The sequence below is a fragment of the Drosophila takahashii genome, chromosome 2R (assembly GCF_030179915.1).
Source record: "Drosophila takahashii strain IR98-3 E-12201 chromosome 2R, DtakHiC1v2, whole genome shotgun sequence".
Classification (NCBI taxonomy): Eukaryota; Metazoa; Arthropoda; class Insecta; order Diptera; family Drosophilidae; genus Drosophila; species Drosophila takahashii.
The window spans coordinates 41,784,354-41,812,108 of NC_091679.1; the positions used below are offsets into that span (position 1 = coordinate 41,784,354).

Here is a 27,755-nt window from a genome sequence, read left to right on the forward strand (position 1 = left end):
TACACATGAGTCACACGGGGTACAGAATATATATGACGGTTCATTGAAACAAAACCCGAAAATACCCAAACGCAAAATAACAAGACAATAACAAGGGGCGATAGGAAAGATCCAAGCGAAATCAATTAATATTCTGCCGTCTCGTTGACGGTTTCTCTGCGAGTTGTTTGTTGCTAAATTGCGTGGGGTTTTTTCTTCTTATAATCGAGCATTCACACATAAGCTTTGATTTGATCTGGGAAAGAAAGTCAAGTATAACCAGAACGGGTTTGGTTTGAGTAGCTTAGCGAATAGCCCACTGAAGTCTTAGAGATGTGACCTTTTTGATTGCCTTGGCGAGCAGTTTTGCAGGTATTAATGGCTTCAGTTTGATTTGCTGGCAGATATAAAAATGTAATTTATTTTTGAATTATGAGATGACCGTTACTGATTTCAAAATTACGTCAACTTTGACCACTGTACTTTCTAGAGTGACCATGTAAGGCCAGTATTGCCTATCGATAAGTTATAGCGAACGCGGATTTTTTAAATTCAATAAAATGTGAACTGCTTTTGAAATCGTCTTGCTAAAATAAGTCATAAAACGCATAAAATTAATTTTATTAAATTAATATTATAAAAAATCAAATGGTATTTTTTACTAAATATTTATATTTTCCTTTATCGGTAGTCAGCTCCATTCAAATGTCACCGGCTCACCATTTTGGAGACATCGAGGTAGCTCTTATGGACGGAACCGGTAACACAAACAAAGGCACCAAAGTATCTCCTTCGGTAGTACAAGTGTCACCGGCACACCTTCTCCGGTCAAACTCTCAGCAAGGGCAATTAAAAAAAATGCTTCAGAAAAAAATTGAAAGAGACGAGGACGTCTAGGAAGAGATAGCCGAGGACGCAAAGGGCAAAAAAGGCGTCTGATTCCCTTTCGATGCCCAAGGGGTTGTGGGGAGGTCCTGATGTCAAAATGTGCTGCACAGACTACCAAGTTTGGTGGTTATGCTCTTGAAACAAGTCATACCCTAGTTTATAATATTAATCCTGTTTATATTACAGCTTGGGACCAAGGGGAAGGAGGCAGCCATTCTCCACCGGGCCCGACCCCACTACCGCCTACAGTTCCCTAAAGAAGAGTTGCTTCCTTAGACATGAGGACGACCGTTCGGTGTCGTGCTCAGCTTTTACAGTTGTTATTTCGATATATTTATCGATTTCGAGGAAAATGCAGCCCTACTCTGCGCTTTTGTGTACACTTCTACTTCTTATTCCTTCTTTCTTTCCGAACGAGAATTCGAAGAATGATGGTTATATCAACGATGTTGATATGCTCCTTGGAGATGAAGGTAATATAGTTGCAGTGGAAGAAATTAACGATCTACAGGTTCTGTACATCGTTAAATTTCTAAAATATACAAAATTGCCAAATTCGCGCACACTTGAAGAAGAGACCTATAATAAATATAGAGCCTTTACATATGCCCTTCAGACCACTTCCTTCAAACCACTTCCAAGTGGTATAGATGGAAGTGGTAAAAAAATGTCTTTAAAAAATCTAAACAATAAGGTAAATCCTAGACCTACCTCCTGGACCTGGGGATTCCGGTCCTGTACGACCACGAGCACATGTGTCGCCGATTCGCCTTGAAGAGCCTGAGGGACGTGCGCCTCAGGTGGGTGTATGAGGACGCAGCGTTCCAGAAGGCGTCGTACAAGGCGGTAATTACCCAGCTCAGGAGCGCACCGGCCTTGGCGCCCCTTCCTCTGCCGCCGCCCCCGCCGCATCCTCTGCCACCGCCCCCCTTAACCATTGTCCATCACCATTATCGTTATCACCACCTCCGATTTTAAACGGATCGGAAGATCTTTTCCCTGTTGAAGACGGCGACATGGACGTTGAAGTCCATGGGGACATCCAACTCCCCATGGACTTTAACGTCCCTTTCGGGAGCGCACTTGGCCGAGTGCGATCCTGTCAAAAATACATTTTATTGCCCTGACTGTCCCCTAACTGGGCCGGTTCCAGTACAGAGGCACAAATGCTCGCAATTGTTCAGAACAAAAATTGTTGATGTAAAACAGGAAAGCAAAAACATGCTGTCCCTCCGGGCTTACATGCGTGCTGTTCTCATGGCACAATTTGCATGCTGAACCGAATTGGAAAGTCCGCAGTCGATTTTCATAGACTTTTTCGCGCCACCAAAAGTACACTTCGCCGAAAATGCGATTCGAGATGTATTTGTGGGACATGTCTGCTTAATAATTATTTATATTTTACGTTTCATTTCATTAAATTATTGCTGAATTTAAGTTGGCTTTTAGTAAATTGCATTCAAATCAACTTTAGAATGGACATCAACCAAAAATGGTATTTTTGGTTCGTAATAAACCAAAAATACCATTCTTCGATATATTCAAAAATGCTACACTAAAATGTGATGTCGCAGCTTCCGTTTCCTGGAAGCGTTCTTTGCAATTCAGATTTTGAGCAGAAAAGACAAGAAGACAGAAAGACAAGAAAAATGTCCAGGACAAACAACAACAGTTCATAAAATGCGTAAGTTGTACAACAGTTAAATAAATATTAATTATACATTTACTAATTAAATTTACTTATTTATTTTCAGAACATAACGAACATCATCTACGGGAACCATTATAGTTCCCAAAAGCGCCCTCGGGAAGAGGATGAGGAGCACGTCACGGGCATTATGGCCCCCGACTCGCCGCCGAAGTGGAGGAAGACGAACGCCAACCAAAGGAAGCCGGCCCCTGCCAAGTTTACAAAAAATCAGTGCGAGTACTGTTTCCAAAAACGTGTGGAACCACACTTACCACACTGGGCAGTGCCGAAAAGCGGTTTATACGGACTTCTGCCCGTATTGCCCTTAAGGTCGGTTGGTCCTCTGCCCTAATACGAGTGCACTGGCCTTTTTACGAAGTCTGCAGAATGAGCTCGCACCAAATTACGTACAGGCGCAACACTAAAAAAAGAGTTTTTTCAATAAGCGCAAGTGGTCAATGGTCCCTACTGCCCCCAGTCGAGAACACCCACGATGTCCATGGCCAGCTAATTGGCGATTTGGAGTATAGGGAAATTCCGCAAATTCCAGAGACCTATACTAAATATAGAGCCTTTACATAGATGGAAGTGGTAAAAAAGTCCTTAAAAATATCTAATTAGATGGATTATTGTTGGCGACAACATTAAGGTAAATCTTAGACCTACCTCCTGGACCTGGGGATTCCGGTCCTGTACGACCACGAGCACATGTGTCACCGATTCGCCTTGAAGAGCCTGAGGGACCCAGCTCAGGAGCGCACCGGTCGACTCGGTGCCTTCCGGAAGCGGTGGCACCGATGTCGCCGTCAAAACATTTGAATTCCATTATTACCTCAGGGGCAAGACGCAATATTGCCTTAATTGCTTTAAGATATTTAAAAAACCTCTCCAATTTAAAGCTCATACGTTGGTATGCCGGGCAGAAGACAATATTTTCTTCTGCCCGGCATGCCCGAGGATGAAAAAATCCCGGTACCACCGAATCATAACTGTTCCAAACTTTTTAACAGAAATTTTGATTGGGCGGTACAGAATAGTGAAGTACAGAATGGAAGGAAGAAAAATTTGATCACTTTTCTTGTTAAGGAAATGGCAGACGGTACGACGAAGTGGAGCTACCCTGGACAAGCTCCACGGCGTCCGCCCAATAAAGACACGTTTTATTACGTGATGAAAATGGGTGATCGTCAGTGTGAACACTGTTTCGGTACGCCCAACAGACTGAAATATCACAGGTATCGGTGTTGTGCGATGCCTTTCACACACTTTTGTGATGGCTGCCCGAGGCGGTCCATCACAAAGCTTCCCGAGCATGAATGCGGGATGTACTCCATGGACATGGAAACGGCAAGAGCTAAGTCGTGTACTAAATACGATGGTTCTTCACGTGTAAGGGTGTTTGAAGTCACACCGGACGGTTGGTCTCTCTTGCCTCTAAAAGAGAATGACTACCTTGTTATGAATGCACATCTGAATCAATTTTATCCGTGCTCGGAGTTAAGCACTCCGGAACGGACAAATTGATTCATTGCCTTGGATGCCGGAGCGGCGGACTATTCCGTCCAGTTAGAAAGGATAGAGTCCTTCCTGGATAGGGCCTTCGCTGCGACAGATCCATCCAAGGTCTGTTGTTAGAGAGCATAGGGAAGGTGTAGAACAAGCTGCTCGTGGCGGCCTTCGATGAGGCGTTTCCATTGTGGGAGGCGGACAGGGAAAATGTTCTTCATTTCGCAACACTAATTGTGGGCGCTTTCGCCTACCTGGAGAGGCCCATAAACGAAATGCCAAAGTAAGTAATCTTCGTATCCTTAAAATATTGATATTTTTTTTTACTTTTTAGCAGAGGGAGAGGAGCGGAAGCCGCAGCGAGGGGCGTCGTTCGCGACCTGAAATGGTCGGACGGGACGGCGTCCAGGAGAGGATCCGCAGCGAAGGGCGTCGTTCACGACCTGGAATGGTCGGACGGGACGGCGCCCACGGAAGAAGCCACAGCGGGAGCCGCCGCGCACGTATATGAACAGGGGCGGCTTTGGGTGTACCTTATATCCCCGATACGTACCACAGGCGGTTGAGGTACCACTGGCGGAGGGCCAGAACCCGGGAGCCCACTCCAAGCCGCATAGTGTGGAAAAAGCCTTTATTTTTGAAAATATCGACATCAAACATCGTTTCTGCACTTTGTATCGATGTTCTATATAACTTTAACAGCACCCTGTTATTTTCGATAGATGTCTGTTATTTTTCATGTTAGATCTCATTAATTGTTAGACAGCCCAGCTATGACGTCTAAAGCGCTCCTGAAAAGGAAGTTCTCTTTGAAATTATTTAAACTTTGTAAGGAGAGTGGGCTAACTCCCAGAGAGTTAGCCCATCTCCTACATTACTTAGGGAGGAGTAATATGGCTCTGAGGCGGCAAAATTACATTATAAAAATTTAAAAATGAATATTATATTAATTATAATTTTATTATAATAGAACAACGTGCAACAATATAAACACCCACAATTATTACGGGACGGTAAATAATTATAACTACTAGGTGTTTCTTAATGCCTAAAAGAAGCTTTAGAAAGGCTAAAAATTACTAAGTAACAACTTTCGCATTACGCGGATGAATTTTACCCAATAATGTAAGAGCTTAATGTGCCAATGATCGCTTTCTGAATGGTCGAGCAATGCAAATTTTGTTTCCAAAATCCCGAAACGCCAAGAACAAAAAACACCTTAACGCTTAAAAATCCTGAATAAAAGTATTTAAATACTGAAAACGCGCGCTCGTTATCCGCTGCAGCAGCCATAGATTAGAGATTAATATGGTTAGAGTCTACACTACCTGCAGAAATAGAAACATGGAGCACCCGATATACAAAATATCTCGAAAACCCACGATAATAATTGAATTAAACTTGTACTATAGTTATTTCATTATTGTAGCAATTTTTTGGGATACCGTGCAACATGAGGCACGAAATAACTATTTTTAGTGTAGGATACTGCTGGTTATGTCATAGTTGGCCGTGGTTCTTGTACTGGAGTTGGCGGTACTTTAATATCTGTTTAAAATTTAAACACCGTTGGGTGATTTTCTCGAAAGCTGCAGATAATTTTTAAAATTAAATTGTCCATCAAAAGACGATCTTTAAGGTAAACTAGCGTGCCAAAAATGTGGAGAATACATTTTTTTCATACTTCCGAACATGGATCGATTTAAAATTTTTCCGCCCCATGTTTTGAATTCCACCGTTCGTTTCTACACCATAACTTTTATCTAGTATATTTTCCTTTGTTTATTTGGGGCCCCGTCTGCGGTCACACTTTTGGGGGGCAGAGTTTTTTTTGCTAATTTCCAAGGGCCCCTCGGAGGAAAACACAACAAAAAGGTCAGGATCGACACACAAATGAGCTCCCTGTTCCGCAGCCTGAATCACTTTTCATCGAAACGCGAAAATGTCGTGAAGGAGGCGCTCATCAATACACTGAACGAAAATGCCCGCGAGATAGAGTTCGAGGTGAAACAGAAGAGTTTGGGTGAGTTGAGTGGGTGATCCCCCGGAAATGGCTACAGATTGTTAATACTCCTTGTTCCCCGAAGAGGTCGTGGGGTTGTGCGAGCAGACCAGTGCCCTGTGCACCACTTTGGAGGCCCTGTTCCTGCACGGACTCAAGGACTCCTTCCTGTCCGCCACCTTCAATGTCATCGCTGGCGATGTGGAACGCAGGCCGGACCCCAGTTTCTGGTCGCCCTGCATGGTCTTCATGCACAAGCAGGTCATCGAGCAGGTCCAGGGCCTCAGCCAGATCACCTCGGAGATTGGCCAGTGCCGCGCCTGGGTGCGCCAGTCCCTTAATGAATCCGTATTCTCCTCCTATCTGAACAACATGAGGAAAAACGGATCGGCTCTGTCGCAGTACTACAAGCGCAACGCCCTGATTAGAGACTCCGATGGAATGGAGACAGCCGCCAAGATCATGGAGAGCTTAGAAGCCTATGTGCAGTTCGATCTGCCGGTCAACTCCAGTCTGCTTAACCAGTGGCCGGACTACTCACTGCAGCTCTCTGATCTCTGGACGCCCGCACTCAAATCCTGTCCGGTATGATGGGGAATTAGATGTTATATTCATTTTAATATCACTTCTAGCTGACTAACTTGAGTGCTTCCCTTGCAGATAAGCAGCGGCGTGGATGTGGCCAGTTCACTGGGCTCCGATATCATAGCCATACCCACGCCCCAGCCCCTGCAGACCAACGAGCTGTTCTCGGAGTCCATCTCGAATAGCCCCTTCAGCAGGAACAGCAACTTCGGAGTGCCCGATCTCAGCCAGCGCGAGAACCTTGATTTGCTGATACAAAAGTTCGATGAGATGGATGTGATAGACGAGGAGCAGACAGCTGGGGCTGCAGCGGAAGCTAGTGAAGCTGCCGAGCCGGATGTTCCTTCTGGCAGCAAGCCGAGGATACGCAAAAAATCCAATCGTCAAGTGGACCACTCCTTCGCCGAACTGGATCTTGAGGCACCCTGCCTTCTGCCGCAGGGCAGTAACTCTTTGTCCAATTTGATGCAGACCTCCTGGTCTGGTGACCTGAAAGCCACACCCACCTCACCCACAGAGGATTTGACGGGATCGAGATTTTTCCAGCGTTCTGTAAGCGTCAGTAGTGCCGCCAGTCTGCGTTCACCCAACACGGACCGGTGCAGCTACAATGCCCTGCTGCGAAAGCACGAGAGCAACCGGGAGAGTGGAGCTGGATGGTCAGAGATCTGGGAGAAGTTCAGGGCCAGTGCGTCCAACTTGAATGTGGCGCAGCCGCAGCGTGATAGCGATCCGCCGGTTTCAGAGGACCTGAGTGATCTGCAGTCACTAGATGTGAGTAAAAATTGTTTAAAAAGGTTTAAATAATATTTAATTTATCTGTTTTAGACCCACTCTGAGTTTGAGCTGCTCACCTCCGAGTTTGACATGGTGGAGCTGCAGCAAATGGTGGCCCAATTGTGTCAGCTAGCTCGCGAACCGGGTCTAAATGCCCAGGGATTCCTCTGCAAAAGCTGCCAGCATCCGCTGGGCATTGGATACTCAAACTTTCAGTGAGTGTAAAGATCACTCTTGAGAAATTCAATCTAAAAATCCATATATCCCCTTAGAGTGTGCGCCTTTAGTGGTAGCTACTACTGCAGCAACTGCATGGATGTAGAGTTGCAACTGATACCCGCTCGTATAATCTACAATTGGGATTTCCGGAAGTACAGCGTGAGCAAGCGGGCAGCCACTTTTCTGGCTGAATTCCGATCGCATCCGTTCCTGGACATGCAGTTACTGAACCCGCGGATTTACTTTGCCTCCGATGCCATGGCTGAGCTGCAATCCCTGCGCATCAGACTCAACTTTATAAGAGCCTATTTGTACACCTGTGCTCCGAGCAGCATAGAATTGCTGCAGAATCAGTTTGCGGGCAGGGAGTACCTCTACGAGCACATTCACCTGTACTCCATAGCGGATTTGGGGCTGATTCAACGCGGTGTGTTGTGCCAGCAGCTGCAGAAAGCCTATAAAGTGGGCGAGGGGCATGTGCTAAAGTGCAAACTGTGTCAGCTGAAGGGATTCATCTGCGAGATCTGCCAGAGTCCAAGGGTGCTGTATCCGTTTCACATCAGCACAACATTCAGGGTAGGTTAACTTATTAAATGCTATAAATCATTGTTCTTAACATATCTTTTTCTAGTGCCTGACCTGTGGAGCAGTTTTCCATGCAGAATGCCTGAACGACAAGCAACCATGTCCCAAATGCGAACGCATAAGGAAACGCGAGGATCAGGGCCTCCAGGAGGCAGTGCAATGTCTCAAGCAGAAGAACGAGGTCGCCTAGGATCAGCCATACCTTAGTCTTTAAGTTTAAAAAGTGCGATTTGTTATTACATGTAACCAAGAAAAGGCTTTACTTTATATTTAAACTAGGCTTAAGTCTAAAATTGTTATGGCTTGAGAGCATTTACACTTACTCAAAATATATTGCTTACACCACACAGCTTTGTAACTTTGTTGACTCAATGAAAACAACAGCTTGCTCAATTTTCGAATGACTTGGTAATTTTATTTATAACTGCAATGATTTTGATTCGGAATAAAATGTTATACAATTGCTGAATAATACTTCTAATGACACCAAGTCCAACAACAATGATCGAGTTTAATAATAAGAATAATAATATTAATGTGTAATATGTTCACTTCCAATAGTTAGCGCCCAAAAAGGAGTTTAACAAACGTTTACCAAAAACCACAGATGATGGATAAATACCTAAATACTTTCGAGATTATCACACGAACTCTAGTATTGCACATTGAACTAAAGAAATCGGGAATGGAATGTGGCGAGTTTCGTTGAAATGCTCTCGGTTGTGCTTCAGTATTGCATTGTTAACATTTTTCTCTTTTTTTCTTTTTGTGTGTATTGCTCTAGGGGATTAAGTCGTACAGTAATCGATTCTAAATATCGTATATAATTACATTAATTAATTGTTGCTGTTGGGTTTTAACATTTTCAGTCTAGTAAGATATTTATGCAAAGAGGCGCGCTCCTAAAAGTACGTACAATCATTTACACCCGGCTTACAAAAGGTATAATATGCTGCTTGATAATTTCACTAACTCGCTGCTAGTTCTATATACAAATTTTTGAGTGGGATATAATTTGTTTGTCTGCTTTAACTATTTTTATTTGCAGCCTGGGAAGACGCCAACGAATTTTTGGGGGATTTTTGTAGATTGCTCTTGCCTATTCTTCAAGCTCTCTGGGGAATTTCAGTGTGCCATTGTGTTTGGTTTATTCTGTGCTCTTTCCATTGACTTTTCTGAACAATTGCCTGTGGCACAACAACACTCCCACACTCGATACATCGACAACGAAGCCACAAACACACTCCACATGCACACTTATATACAAAAATCAAAGACCAAGCTTCATTCTTTAGCCACACAGTTTGGATCAGTAGACGGTGGAGTTCCTGGGCCCAATACCCGCCGGCTGGGATTGTGGTCGTATACTGGTGGAGCCACCGGAACCACCTGCTGCTCCGCCGTAGAGGAAACTCGACTGCCGGATGACTGACACCGTGGCGGCTGCCACGCCCGCTTGAGGCGGTGGAGCCGGTGCCCGGTGCTTCTTCAAAGGAGCATAAGCTGGCTTTAAGACGGGAGGTACTGGTGGTGCCACTCCTCCTCCTCCTGCTGCTGATCCTCCAGGATTGGGATTCGTGGTCGTATTATTGTTACTGGCCACCGTGCTGTTGTTGTTGTTCACACTGCTGTTTCCAGGCGCTGTTTTTCGGAAGATTCGAAGGACCAGGGAGAGAGAGATATATGTACAAACATGGATAGATAGATAGGATAGCGAAGATTGAACAGAGGAACTGCTATGATCGAGTATTAACAAGCGAAGTTTAGCGAAAACGTAAAACAAATGGTAAGAAAAATGCATCTTTTGTGCAAAATGCGGAAGAAAAGTGGAGGAAAAATCACAATGATATAATAAAAAATCAAGCTGAAATAAAAATTAAAGATACAATTTCTTTTTAATTAAACAAGAATATTTTATAGAAAGAAAGGTATACGATTTAATTTCGTTTTAACATTTTTTAACGGACAAATGATATCAAACCAATAACCAAAGACATCTTCCTCCAAACCAGCCCATAAAACTGGAGAAAAATTAAAACACAAAATGAAACAAACGAAATATGTTCACGTATATTATCCAAATCAATTTTGGTTTATTGTTTCTTCAAAAGATAACTTCAAAACTAAAACAAACAATTACTCGTAATGTGCCTGTTGCATACTAAAAATTAAATATTCATCGGATATAGTATGTGTAAATATATAGAGATGTTCGTAGATACAATATATATAAAATGATAGCCGGGATACAAGTAAAAGCATGCGCTACATGTAAAACAAATGTTTATGGGGGCGCAGGGGAGTACAATGCAATATGGATTGGCTTCTGTTTACATACATACACGTACAAATAAAGTATATAGTAGATTAGTTAAACTATAACTTGGCGTAATAATATTGTGTGTGCTTAGTAGTAATATCGCGAATGGGAAAGCCTCCTTTCCCCTTTGAAATTTAACAAAGTATAACATTAAAATGTATAAAATATATATATTATGTTTGGATAAAGCTATTCAACTTTAGTATTATGCAATATACAAAATAACATTCTCCCGCTTGGCTTTATGCTCGTTAACAGTTAAATAAACAACAATAATCAAAAAGTTTCCTAAACTCTGCGGGTTCTAACATATGCGTGTGCTGTGTGTTGGATTGTAATATTCTATAATCGTAGTAATACACTGTTAAAATTATAATTATGTAGAGATAAGAATCGTTGTATAGATCGTTCAAGTTCGAAACTAAAATGCCAGAGCGTGTGCCTTAAGAACAATTAATTATATAACAGCATTCCATGTGTGGTGTGTGTGTGTGCATATGTATTTAACAATAATCGCAGTTACATATGCCTCTAAATGTTTATGAACTAAATTTAAAACACTCACAGAACAAAACACACACTCCTCACACTCTCGACTACATACCGTTGGAGGCCTTAAACGTGCGACTAGGATAGACTTTTTGTATATTTAGAAACGGCGGCGGCTTGGGGAACTCGGTGACGTTGTGGAATCGCTTGCCGAACTTGGTCTCCAAATCGTTGACCAGGCGACCCACGCTGGCCGCAGCTCCTCCCGATCCCGAAGACAATCCCGAGCTGCTGCCAAACTGATGCGAGGCATTGGCCATGTGCGTGGGTGGCGTAGATGGGGCGCTGGGCCTGATGGAGGAGTGACGCTGCGGCGGAACAGGCGCTGCTCCCGATGCGGAGCCACCCTGCAAGAATCAAGAAAAAATTTAGATTGGTTTCACTGGTTTTTGAGGCACTATCAAATCCCAATAGTTACGTTGCGCTTGCTGTTAAGCATCAGCATTTTGATAACCTTGACTGGCTGGCCACCGTGCTTCTCTCTGCGTTCTATGAGGACTATCTTCTTAATCGAGTACAGCGTCCTGCACATCCAGCGCTTCACTCGGTCCTGCTGGAGGAGCTCATGAATGCGGGCCACTGGGCCAATGGGTATTTGTGTGCAAAAGCCTTGTGTTTTGGTCACGTCTCGCTTTGGAAAATCAATCCACCCCGCTCAACACGAAAATAGGTGAGTTATAAACGGAACACTCGCTTGAACTGGACTGATATGAACAGGCAGTGCGCAGCCAGGAGTGTGCTCACAGGCCAGGTGAAGCGCAGGCGCAGGGAGAAGCCCCCAAATAAAATGGCAATAGATGGGGTGGAATGGTGGCTGCACTGCGCAAAGCAGAATGCTAGGTTTAGGATAGGTCTGGAGCAAATAAACTTGGGTTTATATACCCATTCCCCTAATATCTATTCTATTTTTTATATGGCATCTCATTTGGAAGAATTGAATGAATGAAAGGTACTTCTAAATTTAAAAAAAAGATAAAAAACCCCTGAACGCAGACTCTCATTTCATCTCATCTATGATAAACTCCCAAGGTAACCACCCAAGGTAACAGAGTCCATTAAAGTTCACCCCTGGCATTTGGGCCAACCTGTTGTTCGGTGTCCGTTGGCTACTCACATTGCTCGACTGTCGCTGTGGAGGCGGCGGCGGTGGGCAGGTGCGGTGCGGTGGCGGCGCTGGCGGATTGAGAGGTCCTCCATTGAGGATAATCGGCTTGACATTGTCGCGCAGCAGCGATTTGGGACTGGCGGTGGCCGAGGATGAATTGGAGTGGGTGGGTGCAGGCGTCGGCGGCAGCGGTGGCGATGGTGCCCCATTGGACATTCCGGCGCCTCCGCGGAATTGGTCGCGCAAAGCAGCCACGCTGCTGCTGCTGCTGGAGGAGGATGGAGGCTGTGTAATTGGCGGCGAAGGAGCCTGTGAGGTGGTGGACGAGCTCTGGATGAGAGCCGTGTTCACGGCACTGAATGGCGTCGATCCGCCAATGTTGTTCAGATTGCTGTTGGAGAAGCTGCGAGCCGGCGTGGGCGGTGGTGGCGGTTTTACCGATGGGCGGGCTGTAAATAAATATATAGAAAATTAAAATTGCTTTCTTTATTTACACTCATAAAAATTAATTTCTAAATTTTAAAAATCTCGCCTTTGAAAATAGAAAACAAATTTCTTGTTATTAGAAAATTTGCCTTCGCAAATAAATATTTAGAAAATTAAAATTGCTTTCTTTATTTACACTCATAAAAATTAATTTCTGAATTTTAGAAATCTCGTCTTTGAAAATAGAAAAAAAATTCTTTTCCTTTTAGAAAATTTGGCTTTGAATATAGAAAACTTTTCTAAATGAAGAAAATTCAAGAAAGAATTTTCTAGATTTTAAGGAAATTCTTAAATTTGTATTTATGAGTGTAGTCATTTAACTACTCTTACACTTTGGCGGGTTGGGGGCGCATCGCATGCTGCCGGCGCTGGTGTTGTGGCTGTTGGACTCGCTGCCGTGGAACTGCAGTGGACCACGCATGGTGCCCAAATGCTGCTGGGTGGGGAACACAGGACCATTGACACTACCTACAGCAGGCGGAGATCTGTGAAGGGAACGAAGGATTAGTTAGATTCTTTTAAAGTCCATTATTAGTAGTTAATTTGCGAGGCAAAAAGAAAAGCATTAGCGTAAGGCAAACCCCAAAACGAGTTTGATGAAAGCGGATGAGCGATCGCAGCGGTGCTGGGTTAGGGGTTACTGAAGCTTTAGGCTGAATCTGTATCGGTATACCTGGGCGACTTCATGCTGTGGTGCCTGGTCACCGCCGGACGCTGCTGTCCGTTGGCCAGGGCCAGTTGATTCAGGCCCGGTGGCTTGGGAGCAAAATTGGGCTTGCCAAAGCCGATGGTCGGCTTCATCTGCTGCTGCAGTGCTGGCGGCGTTGGCGTTACCGAGGGCGTACTGTCGGCCGTCGAGGGAGGTGAAGACTTCTGCACTGTTGCATAACCACCACCAGAACCTGACCCGGAACTAGAACCACCGCTACCACCGAACAGTGTCGATTTATTGGGCGCCAGACTGCGCATCGATCCCGTCGAGGACGTTTGACTGGAGTTCAGGGACGTTGTTGAGGCACTCGTGGTTGTTTTTGAACTATTTACAAAACTATTGCCTAACGAGATACTGTGGGTAGGTATGAATACAGTGGGTGGGGTGGGTGGTGTGTGTGTGTGTTTGGTGTGCGAGGATAACCACAAAGTCCCGTCAAAGTAATCCGAAAATAAAGAAGAAAATCAAGAGAAATTTTAACGAATAATTTACAAATGAATAACCAAAAATAACCATTCCAAACGGCAGGCAGATGTTAGATTACGGGGGTTTCTGCAGTTTAATTGGAATTTGTGAGAAAAAATTGGTCAAGTAATCGCAAAAAAATCTCTAACTCTCTAGATTTTAAAAGTCTTTGGAGGTTTAGAAATAAGTTATATCTAAATTCAATAAATAACATTTAAATTATTTGAATTAAATAACCAATTAACCAAATCAAAATTCCAACAAAACTGTAGAGTAAAGACCCGCTAACCAGACCCCCATCATTTGCGCTGCTCGTGGCTGGAGGATGACACTTACTTCAGGTTGGCTGCCTTGCTCTTAACGCTTCCATTTCCACTCCCGCTGCTGTTGCTGCCGCTGTCCGAAAGCGTGGGCGATGCCGCTTTGACGCTCGAATTGGCGACGAAGGAGGGGGTAGGCGCTGTGCGGGGGATGTTCATGCGCTCCAAGATTGAATCACTCGAGTTGGTTGCCTGCGGTCGTACAGAAATGGAGAACAATGGCTGGATTAGTTGCGTTGACAATAGGATTGCGAGCGACACTTTCTGGTCTACTGTTTTTCTTATAGCGATCACAGTCGCTATTTGTCTTTAAGTAGTTCAACAAATTTGCTTTTGAAACCAATCTGTATTCACAAGAAATGAACTGATGCTGATAAAAAGTTCAGACACCTCTTCAACTCCCGCTTCTAATTAAACAACAAGTCTAAACAGCATTCCTGGCAAAAGTCTCTTAAAGGTTAACCAGTAGCATGATTTAAATATCCATTAAATTAATTTGTGTGACACCTCAGAAGATCTTCTACGGAGATGACTAAATAAAACTCTATAAAATATACTTTTACAACAGCTACTTCTAATTTTCAAATATTCTTTCCTTAATGGAGTGTCATAACTAACTATATTTATAATTTTCCTCTTGGTTGATTGTATTTACTTATCCTATAACCTTTCTCTACCTTTTAATACCGTATTCTTATAACTTAAATCTTAGAAAAAATAATCAATATTTCCCTAGACGTAGATGGTCACAATATTCTATGAGTTTGAACATCAGGCTTTTTTTTTGACCTCTTAATACATTAAATATTTCCTGGGAAAAATCCTTTACTTTCTTAATAGTGTGCTCTCCCAATAAGATCCCCATCATCCTCTTTACCCTGCTAATTAACTTCCCCCATAATTCTATTAATAGATCACCCCATATATCTTTCTCGCCATGGGTCGTGTTCTCACCTTTGGCGGTTGCGGTGGTGGTCCCCGATTTGTTCTCAGATTGGCTTCTGTTGCATTGATATGTGTGTTGTTGGTCGGCGGCTGGGGTTGTTGTTGCTGCTGCTGTTTTTGGCGCTTCAACGTTAAGTGCTTGGTGAGCTCCGAGTTGAAGTCCATGGGTCCGTTGCTGGTCGCCGCGGCTGGGGGGCTATTGCTCCGCTGCTGAACCGCTGAGTTCGTTGTGGACTTCGATGTTGCTGTTGTTGAACCGGCGGCGGCGGATGGTGTTGCTGCGTGGGCGGAAAACGGAAATCAGTTGAGCAACGATTTATATCTGCATACAAAGTATAGTAAACGTACCGCGAATGCCGTTCACGGGCTTCAGCTTTGGCATTTGTGAGAGGCCTTCGAACAGGCCTCCCAATTTGGGGGTTCCATTGCCAAGGCCATTGCTGCTACCGCCGCTACTGCTGTTGTTGTGATTGCTCGTGCTGGTGTTATTGTTGAGGGTTCGCTTGGCTCCAGCACCCACACTTCCTCCTCCGTCTGCTCCACACACTTTGCCCGAAAGCGCCGGCCCACTCTTGTCCACAGTGGTGGTCTTCTTCAGCTTGGTTCCCTTCTGGATCGAACTGAGCAGGGCAGATCGCATGTCCGGTCCTCCTCCTCCCTTGCCGCCCAATTTGAGACCGCCCATCGCCGGAGGCGGCGGAGGTCCTGGAGGCGGCGGAGGTCCCGGTGGTGGCGGTATAGCCATCTAAAAGGGAAGATGAAATCATTATTTAGGTGGTAAAAAATAATTAAAGTATGTAAGGTATGGCTTATACTGTAAAACCCTTTCTAATGTACTTTTTGCTTGGAACTTCGTTTCAATCTCATTTTTGAGATGCGTTTGGGATGGATTCGAAACTTTGGGCTCTGAGATATTCACAAATTCTGCGTCCGCCTCTGCGAAGCTTCGGCTTAAGACTGGCTAACACTTTTGCGTTGATCAAGCGACTTCCAAAGCCAAGACCGCTGTCACCACCCACACACCGTCACACTCACATATGCTGGGTGTTTATAATACCATTTCTATACTTATTATTTATGTCTTGTTTTCTGTTGTCTTCAGATTGACGCCCCGATAAAGAGACCAAAGAGATGTGGAGCCACCGAAGCCTGAAATTCTCTAGCTTATTAAAAGTGTATACCATTAAGCATGATAAAAAAATTTTTGTAAATAGTAAATTAAAATTAACATTTTATTAAATTTCCATTAAACGAGAATAGACTATTTTATTTCTTTAAATGTTTACTTCACTATTACAATCACATTCAAAATGCATAGATTTATTTATCTCAAATAATTTCAATAAAACTAATATTTATTATACCCCTATGTTGTAAGGTGTAAACCAAAATAAGAAATTTCAAGCTCAAACAGCGCGTAAAACATCACAGTTTTAGAATAACTGGGACAGCCCACTTAAACAGAACGAAGCAAACCCACGTGATCCGAAGAGATCTTACAAATTTGTCTGTATTGCTTTTGTTTTTATCTCATTTATGGCTGTTTTCAATTAAAATTTCTTCAGCTCTTTTTCGAGCAACCTTTCAAAATCGCATTAAATTCGCAGCAAGAATTCAGTGAATGGAAATTGAAAGCTCTAAATAATTATCAAGAAATCATAATCAAGTAATTTGAAAGGCTATTGATAAGAAACGGCACGTAAACAAAGTTCTCCTTTGTGTGCAATAAAATATTTAGCTAATTGTAAATCTCATTATATTCCAATCGATTCGCTGTCAAAATGAAGTTCTCTGACTTGCCAGTTTCGTCGGTTTTCTTTACAATTTATTTGATGTTTTTTTGTGATGTACAGGTGAGTTTCACAGGAAAATTAAGACTTGAGTAAAATTAACAAATCTCTTAACAGACTCTAAATGTGGTTGACAAAATGGAAGCTATTTATGAGCAGTCAGAAAATGTACTTTCCATGTAAGTTAAATAGAACAAAAATAAACAGAGTTTTAACTATTAATTTCTTTAGTATAAAGGAAGCACTTTTGCAAATTGAAACTAAGGGCGGATTAATTAAATCCCCCGATGAGGTCTACCCGACATCCTGTCTGATTTCTGGAGCTAATGAAAATGGTTTAAAAACAATCAAAGTACCAGGCTTGAGTCCATTTCGAGTGTACTGTGAAAATCAAATAGCTGGTCCCGGATGGATTGTTATTCAGAGAAGATTCAGTGGAAATCTCAGCTTCTTTCGCAATTGGGAAGAGTACAAGAATGGATTTGGAGATCTGAATGGCGAGTATTTTCTTGGCCTCGAAAAGATTCGTGCCCTGACTGCTCTGGAACCCCATGAACTATATGTCCACTTGGAGGACTTTGATGACACAGTGAAACATGCTAAATTTGATGAATTTGCTATTGGTAACGAGGAGGATGACTTCGCGTTGAATGCATTGGGAAAATATTCCGGTACTGCGGGGGATTCCCTAAGATCACACCGCAAAATGAAGTTCTCCACGTACGATCGGGATAACGATAAGGAGTTTAACAGGAATTGTGCATTTTACTATTTGGGAGGATGGTGGTACAATGCCTGTCTGGATAGGTTGGTTTTGATATTTATTTATAAATTTATAAAACTTTGTAATCATTCATTATTTTTAGCAACCTAAATGGTCAATATATGCCGGGTGGTAAATACGAGGAGAAACTGTTCGCCAGAGGAATGTGCTGGCGATCTTGGCGTGGCCACAACTACGGATACAGGATAACTCAAATGCTAATACGACCCAAGTGCCGAAATATACCCGTGATTCATCGCTGACTCTCCAAAAAACATTATTATTATTAGTTGTTCACTCCCTTTGGTTTAATGGCTTCGAGATCGATGTGAAAACAATTTGTTTATGTACTTGCTTAATATGCAAAAGGTGTTGCCATTGAATCATCACCGTTTTTGCTGAGCACATTAATCAGAATCTGAATCAGGAATGCGAAATATACTGTAATTCTCAATGAAATCGTTTAGTTTTCTCAACTTCCTGCTGGGTCTATCGACTATCGCTCAAGGCAGACTTGACCTACGATTTTTCAATGCAATTGATAAGTCAATCGAACTATCAATATATAGTATAGAAATTTATTTCTGGTAAACTTTTAACAGAATCTATAATCTAGATTGGTGGAAACAGGGCACTGAACAAGATCATGAATCTATATAATATTTGTGTTTTGTTGTTAAGCTGTGGTTGCCTTTTTTCAAGTGGTCATAGCAATAAATTGGAAGATGTCTACAACAAAGCTGAAAAAATGATTTCCAGGTGGGCATTTAAAATCCATTTAAAGCTTTTAAAATAATAAAAATAAATTGCAGTTTAAAAACGCAGCTGGAAGAATTAAAACAGAGCTACATGGAATTGGCAACACAGAATGAGATTGAAGAGGGTAAGTTTGAGATAATCGTTAGATCTAGAAAACTGGTAAATCCGATTAAAAGATACCTAAAAAGTATTTTTCAATTCCAGCTGAGATTAAACCCTCATCCTGTCTAGCTGCTGGAATCAACTCAGATGGCATCCATGTGATTGAAGTGCCTGGTCTGGAGCCCTTTCCCGTTTTTTGTGACACTCGACTGGCGGGATCTGGTTGGACTGTTATTCAACGTCGTCGAGATGGAAGTGAAAATTTCTATCGCTGTTGGGAGGAGTATAGCCAGGGATTTGGGGACCTCAGTGGAGAATTCTTTCTGGGTCTTGAGAAACTACACTTTCTAACCGCAGCCGAACCCTATGAACTTTATGTCTACTTGGAGGATTTCGATGGAGTAGTACATGATGCTCGATACGATGATTTTGCCATTGGCAATGCCAACGAATCCTATTCGCTATCGGTTTTGGGCAAATACTCTGGAGATGCAGGCGATTCCTTGAGATATCACAAGGGAATGCCTTTCTCCACGTTTGACCACGATACTTTGGGCCACGGATGTGCCAGGATTTATGTGGGTGCCTGGTGGTACGATCAGTGTGAGAGGAGGTATGAAAAGTAGATTCTTTCTTTGATTTATAATTTTTATATTTTTATTTTTTTTTTTTAGCAACCTAAATGGCCAATATTTGGAGGGTGGAAGATTTGAGCCCAAGCTCTCGGGTCGCGGGATCACCTGGATGAGCTGGCGTGGCTACGATTATGGCTACAAATTCGCACAAATGATGATCAGACCCAAGTGTTCCAACAATCTAAAAAGGCAGCCCATCGCCCATTGAATTCTACACCGAAAACCGAAGGGAAATCGTTTTATTTCCTGATAAACACTATCAACATTTTTTAGGCTTTTATTTACATTTTGATAATAACCGTTTCCCGCTGATTTGTTTGTTGTATTATTAGTTGATTTTTTCTTTTTTTCTTTTCAACACACGCACGTAAACAAAAGTGATTTTGCCAAGCACGAAATATATATATATTTTTTTGGATTGTATATATATATTTCTGAGTGAAACGCGCGTTGCGCTCAGTTCGCAGGTTAAATTCGAACTGAGGAGCTCCAACGGCTGCGCATGCGATGCCCCAGCGATAAAATTCAAGCAGAGAAAAAGCAGAGAGACCCATGGAGAGTCTCCAGTCTGAGAAAGAGAGATATCGCGAGGGGGGAGCAGAGTGAACACATTGATAAAAATAAAATTAACTGCCTTCTGACGTCACAGCTGGGAGGGAGCTCTCTCTCTCACTCGGTGGGTCTATGGAAATAAATAAGCGACCGAAACAAAGCCCAGAAGCCCAGACAAAGAGAAACCACAATTGCAGAAGACGACCACACTTGTCATCACCAGCAGTCCCCAGTCTTCAGTCCACAGTCTCCAGTCCCTAGGCCCCAATGATGATGAGAAGAATCTGCAGATCTGCTGAAGAAATGCTAAACCGTAAACGTGTGAAAAACCCGGCGGTCTTGACTCATTTAACTAGCACAGTGGGACAGGTCTGGTGCAAACCGGCAGCTCCTTAATTGCTGTCCACCAGCAATTCCCCTTCTCTGGCCTCCAAGGCAGATGATTCACTCAATTCAGCTTGATTCATCCCGACGGATTGGCCCTTAATTGAACAGCTGCTAGTGAAGGGAAATTGGTCCCCACTGCACGGAAATCAAGAAAAGTATCATTTCAGTAACGATATCATACGATTTATTATAATATTTTCAAGGATCTATCGCTATGAGAAAATAACTCTTGAAAAAATATGTTATTTAAGTGTAAAAAATAAAATACATTTAAAATTAAACGATCGTATCCCCATTATAAAGATACAAAATCTCTTGACCATCAACAATTTTTTTAAATATTTTTTCCCAATGGAAGAAGTTTTTTGATTAAAGACTGATCATTCAAATATTTACCCTATCAATCGAGTTCATTCGACTGGTCCCCCAAACTGTCTGACCATTGCAAATCTCTTAGAAGTCAAATCAAATATTTACTTCAAACGATGATTCATAAGCAAGCGAGTTCGTTGGAAATCTGAAGCATAAGACCCCAGGTATTTATAAAGTTACTATATCTTATCAAGAATTACGGTTGGGCAGACAGCGCGAAAATAAAAGAATTTATTCAAGAACCAAAGGAATGAAGAAACATGTTTGAAAACAAATTTGATGGAGAGGTGATAGACTACGCTGCGTTTCATAACTATAAAAGCAAACAAATTAAAGTTAAAGTTAAAGAAAAAAAAATTATTTTTAAAAGACCCATGTCTTTTTTTTTTCCTTGTAAATTAATGACTTCTTACAAAATGTTTAGCAATTTTTGAGATATCCCGGATGTGAAATGATTCAGTTTCCGAGTACATTTGATCTTGTACCATTTTACCATTCTTTGAATTTGGATTATCAACTTTGGGCAGTTTTATGAGTGTGTCACGCAATCTCAAAACAATTATATTTTCTTGTATATATTTAAACCTCTATTGATATGAAAGGTTCAACGACAGCAAATCGATTAATTGAATTCGTTGGTCTTTCTTTCCTGATATGGAAAATGAGTCACTGCCTTTAAACGATTCCAAATTGGCGTTCCTATAATTTTGGGGGTCCCACTTTTTTAGCTCCTGCTCTTATCCTCGGGTTACATTCAATTAACGTTTTCGAGGTGTGCCGCCACTTTCATTCCCATCCCCAAAGAGGTCAAAGAAACGGGAGAAACGCTTTTGGATTGCCCCAATAAACTGTCATCAAGTTAATTGCCCCAAATGCACACATTCTATAAACAAGGGCGTGTTATGTTCCAAAGGATGGGAAATTCGAAGGGACGACATCGAAACAAATTGAATCAAAGCGCGGAAATCAAATCCCCAGCCCATTTCCTATTTCACTCTCATTCGCGGCACGCTAACGACAAATTGCTCGACTGTCAAAAATCGCCGGCCATTATGTAAGTCAAATATTGGGTGTTAAATGTTCAGCACGCCCATTGGTAAGACAATACATATATATACCCGATATCCAAAGACCAAAAAACACCCCGTAACCGCAAAAGATTGCGCAAGTTTTATAAGGCAGACCGCAAAGTGTCCCCCAGTTGGTTTTCTGCTGGGACAGTTTAGTTCAGTAAACCCCCCAGTTTTCTTAATTATGGTAATTTTCCTGAGGTTTTTCTTCATTTCATTTATGTTTTCTTTGTCTCGCCTTTCTTTTCGTTTAGCTCATCGTTTTGTTTACTTGGCAATTTGCACAAATGTTTCAGGTTTTGAGACTGGTTTGGGGATTAGATGTTCTGGAGAGAGAGATTTTGCAAGCTTTGGATTATAATGGTATAACCAATTAATATTATTATTTTTCCTTATAAAATAAGTAGTTGAATTGGTAATATTTTTTATTTTTCCCTATAAAATATGCAGCTTATAGATCGCTTACTTTGAATTAGTTTTGCGCTTGAGATGTAAATGTAAAAGGCATCGTGACTCACTCGGTTCTTCATGATTCTTAAGGAAAAAACCAGTTTACATGAGCACACAATCTCGTAAATTAATTTGCCTCACCAGTCATAAGACTTTCGCTTTCAATTTCTTTAATTTATTTTTGTCGTTTAGCTGTGGCCAAGTTCCAATTACACAAAGCCCAAGCCAAAACCAAAACCGTTGGACTAACAATTAACATTTACATTTCAATTGCAAGTCGTGCCAGCTGCGGCTTTTAATGATTTTCAGAGGGAGGAGGAGCCGGGGAATCTGGTCATCAAATCATTGAAATTCCAAAAGCCACACGGTACGATAATAATATGTGACCGTAGTGCAAATCACACGGAGTAACAAATTCCGAAGACAACACGCTCTGCAACCATTTCTTATGCCAATGTTTTTATAGCCCATCCACGGCGAATTTGTTTATAATTTTTATTTTGTGAATGACCGTTTATACTAGAGACTCGCTGACGTAAAAACATTTTGTGGTGAATGGTATTGAGGTGAAAACAAATTCAGGAGATACACAGAGTGTTTTTATTTTTATACCCGTTACTCGTAGAGTAAAAGGGTATATTGTATTCGTGCAAAAGTATGTAACAGGTAGAAGGAAGCGTTTCCGACCCCATAAAGTATATATATTCTTGATCAGGATCACTAGCCGAGTCGATCTAGCCATGTCCGTCTGTCCGTCTGTCTGTCTGTCTGTCTGTCTGTCTGTCTGTCTGTCTGTCTGTCTGTCTGTCTGTCCGTCTGTCCGTATGAACGCTGAGATCTCGGAAACTATAAAAGCTAGAAGATTGACATTTTGCATGCAGATTCTAGGAGTTCCTACGCAGCGCAAGTTTGTTTCAAAAGGGTGCCACGCCCCCTCTAACGCCCACAATCGCATATATACGATTTTAAAAATTTCAATATTTTGGAAAAGTAAAAATGCAGTTTTATTGTGTTTATCAATACCTATCGAAATGTAGAAGAAATTTTTTAAATCGGACCATTCGTTAAAAAGTTACGGCGGATCAAAGTTTTTCTCCATCTCTTTCGCACTCCCTTTAGCTGAGTAACGGGTATCTGATAGTCGGGGCACCCGACTATAGCGTTCTCTCTTGTTTGCTCTTGGGGCAGATTCCATTATGCCAAATATATAAGTGCAGCAAAGGTCAGAGATTTAATAAACATAATAAACAATTTATTATGCAAATGAAAATTTCTCTATCAAAGCGACATTTTCAATTTATTCTTGAGGCTCACTCAAATGACTCATAAATAGTTGAGCTTTAGCCTTTGATCAGTAATAGCGAAAAACTTGTTTCCAAATATATTAGTCATAATAAAATAGAAATATTCATCGAAGAATACAATAAGTAATTAAGATCTATAAGTAGGTTAAAGATCAAAATCGAAAATTCGGAAATTAACTGAAACTTAACCCTAAGATTAAATTGGAAAAAAAATGTTTCGCCTTATCACTTTTAAACATTTCTCAAACAATTTTTTCGCAAATAAACTGAACATCTGTTAATTTCTAAACAAGTTTTCCACTTCATATTTACTCTGGCAGATTAGCCCAACCTTCCTGCAACCTTGTATCGCTTCGGTTGCAACTATATATATCTATGTATATCCCATATATGAATGAATATTTCACATTGAATTGCCTTTTATCAGCCTAAGCACTGCGTTTTGAATTACTTCTGATCTAAGCGTTTCACCATGCATCATTTTGCATTTGCATTTTGTAATTGAAGCTTCTGCTTTTGCACCGCCCCTTAGTCCATCGGCTACCTCATCGGTTACTAAGAGTGTGTGTTGTGATGTAAGGCACATATTCACTTACCGTCAGCAACAAACAACACCAGATAAATATTGCATTGTTGCACTTGCTGTTGCTGTTGCTATTCCAGCTATGGCTGTTGTTTCGCGGGGTTTATTAAAATGCGGTTTTCAGCACCGTCGCACAATGCTTAAATAACTAACGCAAACACATCATGAGAGCCCGAGACGAGGCAACAACATCACCGGAGACAACAGCGATGAACTCAATGACAACAACGGTGTTGGGCTCGGTATTTTGCATACACTACACGTGGGGAAAACTATTCATAATACTCTATTTTCCATTATATTTGGTTCCATAAAAATAACTATGTATATAAAATAGAAATGTGTAATGAAATACTCAAATTATTAAGGTAAGGTAAGGTAATATAAGTTAAGTAATTGAAACAATTTAATTTTTTTGGAAAGAAAAAAGTTGATTATCTTACAAGTTAAAATCTCAATGGTCGTCCTAAAAACTCAAAATGTTCATTCAAGCTTTCACATTTAAAATTTATTTTCTTAGCTATCAATAAATTAAAATTATATGAATGAAATACTTAATTTTTTTGGCTTCTGATAGGAATAGCGAGCTATAAAAATAAAGACAATTGGAAATACCAGCGATACGCTGCCTAAAAAAATGTTGGTTTCGACGTAAAGTGAATCATATTTAAAAAAAAACATAATATATTTATTTCAAATAATTGAAATTCGGATTATATTATTTTCTCAAGACTTGAGATGATTGCTACAGAAAGTGATATTATTTTCTCAGTGCAACGGCTAAAAGTGATGTAAACAAAAATCAAACACACACTATGAGTCACCGGAGTCACCGAGGAAGCGAAAGCCCTCGGCATGGGGCTGTGGAAACTGGAGTCAGAGTCAGAAGGCGGTGCAGTTTTATGATTCAGTTCCAGGTTGCACAAGGAAGTGCAGCACAGCAGCATAAATCAGAGAAATAAAGGCAGATACTCTCCGCTACGTGCCAATCAAAATCAAAGCTCGTGTGATGCAGTGCTCGAAAAATGCATGACAACGAATTCAACTGACAAATGGCCGCACACAAGGCCGACAAGTGCCGCCTGTTCCCCCAGCCATATAGACAAGTAGTAACCATAGCCATACCCATTCCCATACCCAATCCCCCCTCGATCCCCAATCTTTGCGTGTGTCACTGCAGCAGCACTCGATGTTTCTGTATGTACTTGTAAATATACTTTCAGTGGGGGATGGAAAATGGCCTCGACAATAGACTGGCAGGCAGGCAGACTCCTGGACGGGATGGGATGGGATGGAATGAGATGGAGTGCTGCCATGGCCTACCACAAAGGCCTATGACATTGACCCCGGCGACTGGGGCGCCTTTTTCTGCAATGCATACGATTACGGAAACGAGCTTAAAACTCTTTTACACTTGGGGTTGCTGCATAAAGTACACCAAATATTTTACACATGGGGGGTTATTTTGGGTGCAGTGAAAATATCTTTACATTTTCTCAACCCCTATAAGAATTTTAAATTTATAATAATTTAATACCGTTAGCAACTTAAGAAAAGTTTTTTATTGTTTAAATCTATATTTAGAAATTGAAAATAATTACTTGCTTCAGCAAAAATTAAAGATTTTCTATAAAAATTTGATATGCAATGGTTATTTAATATTTCATTTCAATTTTGTATAGTGATATAGAGATATTTATAATAATTTAATACCGCTTGCAACTTAAGAAGTCTTTTTAAAGTTAAGATCTATATTTAGAACTTGAAAATAAATACTTGCTTAGCCAAAAATAAAAGATTTTCTATAAAAATTTTGTATGCAATGGTTATTTTATATTTCATTTTAATTTTTTATAGTGATATGTCATCCATATATATCTGTTAATACTACTCAAAATTCAAGATTAGATTATGTAAGACTAACATCCTTCAGATGTAGCGTTCTTTCGTGCTTCGGGATTACTTTCCTATCCGAATAGCTTCAGTAAGCCTACAGATTATGTCATACCATCAAAGTTCACCCGTCACAATTCGCACTTGCACTCGCATATCTGGCGGAACCCAAGAAGCAAAGTGAATCAACCCTTAGCCTGCGAATTTAGTTTTGTTTGGCCGTCGAGCAATGCACTCTTTGTAGGTCAGTGATGGGGTGGCATGGGTGGCTATATGCTCCATATGTTCCAGGGGTCTTTGGTTTGCCGTTGCTGCACTTGCTTTCGTCATGCGTCGCGTGCCAGCCGTTTTGCTTAATGTGATTAAGACAAAGCGACAGCAAACCAAAACGAAGTGCATTTGCTGATGGAACAAGAAAAAAAATCACAGCGACCTGGGTTTATTGCACCCTTTTAGCCGGTTAGATTTGTGGAAAAAGGCTTTTCATGTTTTTCTACAGACGAAGAAACAAGCAATATACTAAAATACAACAATTTTGAATCATAAAGTGCTGCTAAAACATAAAAAGCCTAGTTCTCAACCACTTTTAAAATTTATAATATCAAAAAGAATATCTTACATTTTTATACTCATAGTTTTAATAACGAATATCACTACAAATTGAATTCTAGCAATTGTAAAAACAATTATTTTCTTTTTTTTTGTAATCGTTTTTGTAATCCACGATCAAAAATACCATACCATATAGCATATAAGAAATATTAACATGTGTACACATTTCTTATATTTTATGATTTTGCCTTTTTTGTTTTTTTTTTGGTTTGCTTTTATCGTGAACAAAAATTGTTGAGAGCATTTTTTTCATGGTTTATCAAGCGATTCAAAAAAAAAAAGTTTTCGGAAGTTTATCCAAAATTTGAACTTTACTAATGGTAAAACTTACGTATATTAGTGTTAACTAGAAACTAAAATGTTCTCTGTGTACTTCTAGGTCGTAAGATATACCATATCTTGGCAAATGCAATTTTACGAACACACAATCATTAGGCGCAAATATCATGGCGAAAATGGTTGGGGCGATAAGATAATTGCTTATATGGAACAGGCACCAAAAGGGGTCTCTGAATAATATTCCATAAATTACCAAATTTCCAGGCGCCAGGCGAAATAGGATTGATAAGAACGGCGATAAGTACGCAATACTTATTCAGGATTTGGAGTATGAGTACTGAATGCACTCAATTTAAACTTAACAAACGGGTTGAATTCACAAACAAACAAACAAACTCACCTTGAAGCGGGTTTCGGTTTTCAACTGGGGCTTTTGCTTCTGCGAATGAAATTCTCGGATCTCTGGGTTATTAGCCGTCTTCAGTTTTCAGCAGGTGATTCGATTGTCGTTGCTTTCGGAAGATATAACAGCATAGCAGACGGTTCCCAACGCTTTTTTCGAGTATTTTCAATCCGTATCCGAATCCAAAGTTTCTAATCCGCGCGCTAGTTTCGTCGATCGTTTTTCGAGTGCACAGGTGTTGTGTGTGGTATGTGGCATGTGGTGTGTTGCCGTGTTGCCGTGTTCTGTGCCCCAGGCGGGAAATCCCTCCCACTATTGCTAGCAATTGTAGAAATGTGTAAAAGTCTGGCCTAAATGCCTAAAAGACGTAAAACGACGAGCAAAATTTGACTGATTTTCATTTTTACACAAACACAAACACACGCACACTGCGACGGCACACTCTCACTCACGTTCGCATACGCACACACACTGCCAGATGGATTGGATTTGGATTTTGTGCGATTTCCGGGGTCTGTAAAGTGTATCCAAAACTCTCCGAAGCACCTATATTCCTCGTTTTGGGCGCCTAGCGCTGCAGCATTGTTTATCTGCTTCGGAAATCAGGATTTTCCTCACAATCGGTTGAGAAAACAAAAAATTTATTGTGCTGCTGGCTCAGTGTGGCC

The 27,755-nt window shown here is 41.3% G+C and overlaps 4 protein-coding genes across 7 annotated transcripts; 3 read left to right on the plus strand and 1 right to left on the minus strand.

Moving 5' to 3' along the window:
* The first annotated feature begins 5,865 nt into the window (after positions 1-5,865).
* Plekhm1 (Pleckstrin homology and RUN domain containing M1) lies at positions 5,866-8,580 on the plus strand. The gene is made up of 6 exons (XM_017141250.3): positions 5,866-6,086; positions 6,151-6,650; positions 6,726-7,424; positions 7,479-7,642; positions 7,700-8,222; positions 8,278-8,580. The coding sequence occupies exons 1-6, from the start codon at positions 5,957-5,959 to the stop codon at positions 8,419-8,421; spliced, it is 2,160 nt and encodes a 719-aa protein (XP_016996739.3). The 5' UTR covers positions 5,866-5,956; the 3' UTR covers positions 8,422-8,580.
* Positions 8,581-8,620: 40 nt separating this feature from the next.
* Vrp1 (Verprolin 1) lies at positions 8,621-27,750 on the minus strand. 4 transcript variants are annotated; one of them, XM_044393341.2, is made up of 11 exons: positions 27,540-27,750; positions 27,085-27,445; positions 15,482-15,878; positions 15,143-15,411; positions 14,205-14,380; positions 13,365-13,757; positions 13,022-13,176; positions 12,215-12,654; positions 11,519-11,653; positions 11,156-11,447; positions 8,621-9,872 (listed from the first exon to the last, which is right to left on the minus strand). In XM_044393341.2, exons 3-11 carry the CDS (start codon positions 15,876-15,878, stop codon positions 9,541-9,543), a joined length of 2,589 nt encoding a protein of 862 aa, XP_044249276.1. In that variant the 5' UTR covers positions 27,085-27,445; positions 27,540-27,750; the 3' UTR covers positions 8,621-9,540. The 4 variants fall into 4 exon arrangements, with proteins under 4 accessions (XP_044249276.1, XP_070069701.1, XP_070069700.1 ...); XM_070213600.1 differs by having other exon boundaries at positions 11,519-11,650; positions 27,085-27,750; XM_070213599.1 differs by lacking the exons at positions 27,085-27,445; positions 27,540-27,750 and adding an exon at positions 19,468-19,637.
* LOC108057121 (fibrinogen C domain-containing protein 1) lies at positions 16,746-18,145 on the plus strand. The gene is made up of 4 exons (XM_017141253.3): positions 16,746-16,986; positions 17,041-17,102; positions 17,155-17,730; positions 17,790-18,145. Exons 1-4 carry the CDS (start codon positions 16,915-16,917, stop codon positions 17,947-17,949), a joined length of 870 nt encoding a protein of 289 aa, XP_016996742.3. The 5' UTR covers positions 16,746-16,914; the 3' UTR covers positions 17,950-18,145.
* On the plus strand, positions 18,318-19,565 carry LOC108057122 (microfibril-associated glycoprotein 4). Its single transcript, XM_017141254.3, has 4 exons — positions 18,318-18,445; positions 18,499-18,569; positions 18,650-19,160; positions 19,222-19,565. Exons 1-4 carry the CDS (start codon positions 18,333-18,335, stop codon positions 19,388-19,390), a joined length of 864 nt encoding a protein of 287 aa, XP_016996743.2. The 5' UTR covers positions 18,318-18,332; the 3' UTR covers positions 19,391-19,565.
* Positions 27,751-27,755: the final 5 nt, after the last annotated feature.

Excerpts from the sequence above, each read along its gene's own strand:
- Vrp1 (XM_044393341.2), bottom strand. The coding sequence starts at position 15,878 with ATGGCTATACCGCCACCACCGGGACCTCCGCCGCCTCCAGGACCTCCG. Across the intron at positions 12,655-13,021 it reads CGCCCCCAACCCGCCAAAGT|CCCGCCCATCGGTAAAACCG; the intron begins GTAAGAGTAGTT and ends ATTTATTTACAG. Across the intron at positions 11,448-11,518 it reads TGCTTAACAGCAAGCGCAAC|GGTGGCTCCGCATCGGGAGC; the intron begins GTAACTATTGGG and ends TGATTCTTGCAG.
- Plekhm1 (XM_017141250.3), top strand. The coding sequence starts at position 5,957 with ATGAGCTCCCTGTTCCGCAGCCTGAATCACTTTTCATCGAAACGCGAA. Across the intron at positions 6,651-6,725 it reads CCGCACTCAAATCCTGTCCG|ATAAGCAGCGGCGTGGATGT; the intron begins GTATGATGGGGA and ends CTTCCCTTGCAG. Across the intron at positions 7,425-7,478 it reads GTGATCTGCAGTCACTAGAT|ACCCACTCTGAGTTTGAGCT; the intron begins GTGAGTAAAAAT and ends TATCTGTTTTAG.
- LOC108057122 (XM_017141254.3), top strand. The coding sequence starts at position 18,333 with ATGAATCTATATAATATTTGTGTTTTGTTGTTAAGCTGTGGTTGCCTT. Across the intron at positions 18,446-18,498 it reads GCTGAAAAAATGATTTCCAG|TTTAAAAACGCAGCTGGAAG; the intron begins GTGGGCATTTAA and ends AATAAATTGCAG. Across the intron at positions 18,570-18,649 it reads ACAGAATGAGATTGAAGAGG|CTGAGATTAAACCCTCATCC; the intron begins GTAAGTTTGAGA and ends TTTCAATTCCAG.
- LOC108057121 (XM_017141253.3), top strand. The coding sequence starts at position 16,915 with ATGAAGTTCTCTGACTTGCCAGTTTCGTCGGTTTTCTTTACAATTTAT. Across the intron at positions 16,987-17,040 it reads TGTTTTTTTGTGATGTACAG|ACTCTAAATGTGGTTGACAA; the intron begins GTGAGTTTCACA and ends ATCTCTTAACAG. Across the intron at positions 17,731-17,789 it reads TACAATGCCTGTCTGGATAG|CAACCTAAATGGTCAATATA; the intron begins GTTGGTTTTGAT and ends CATTATTTTTAG.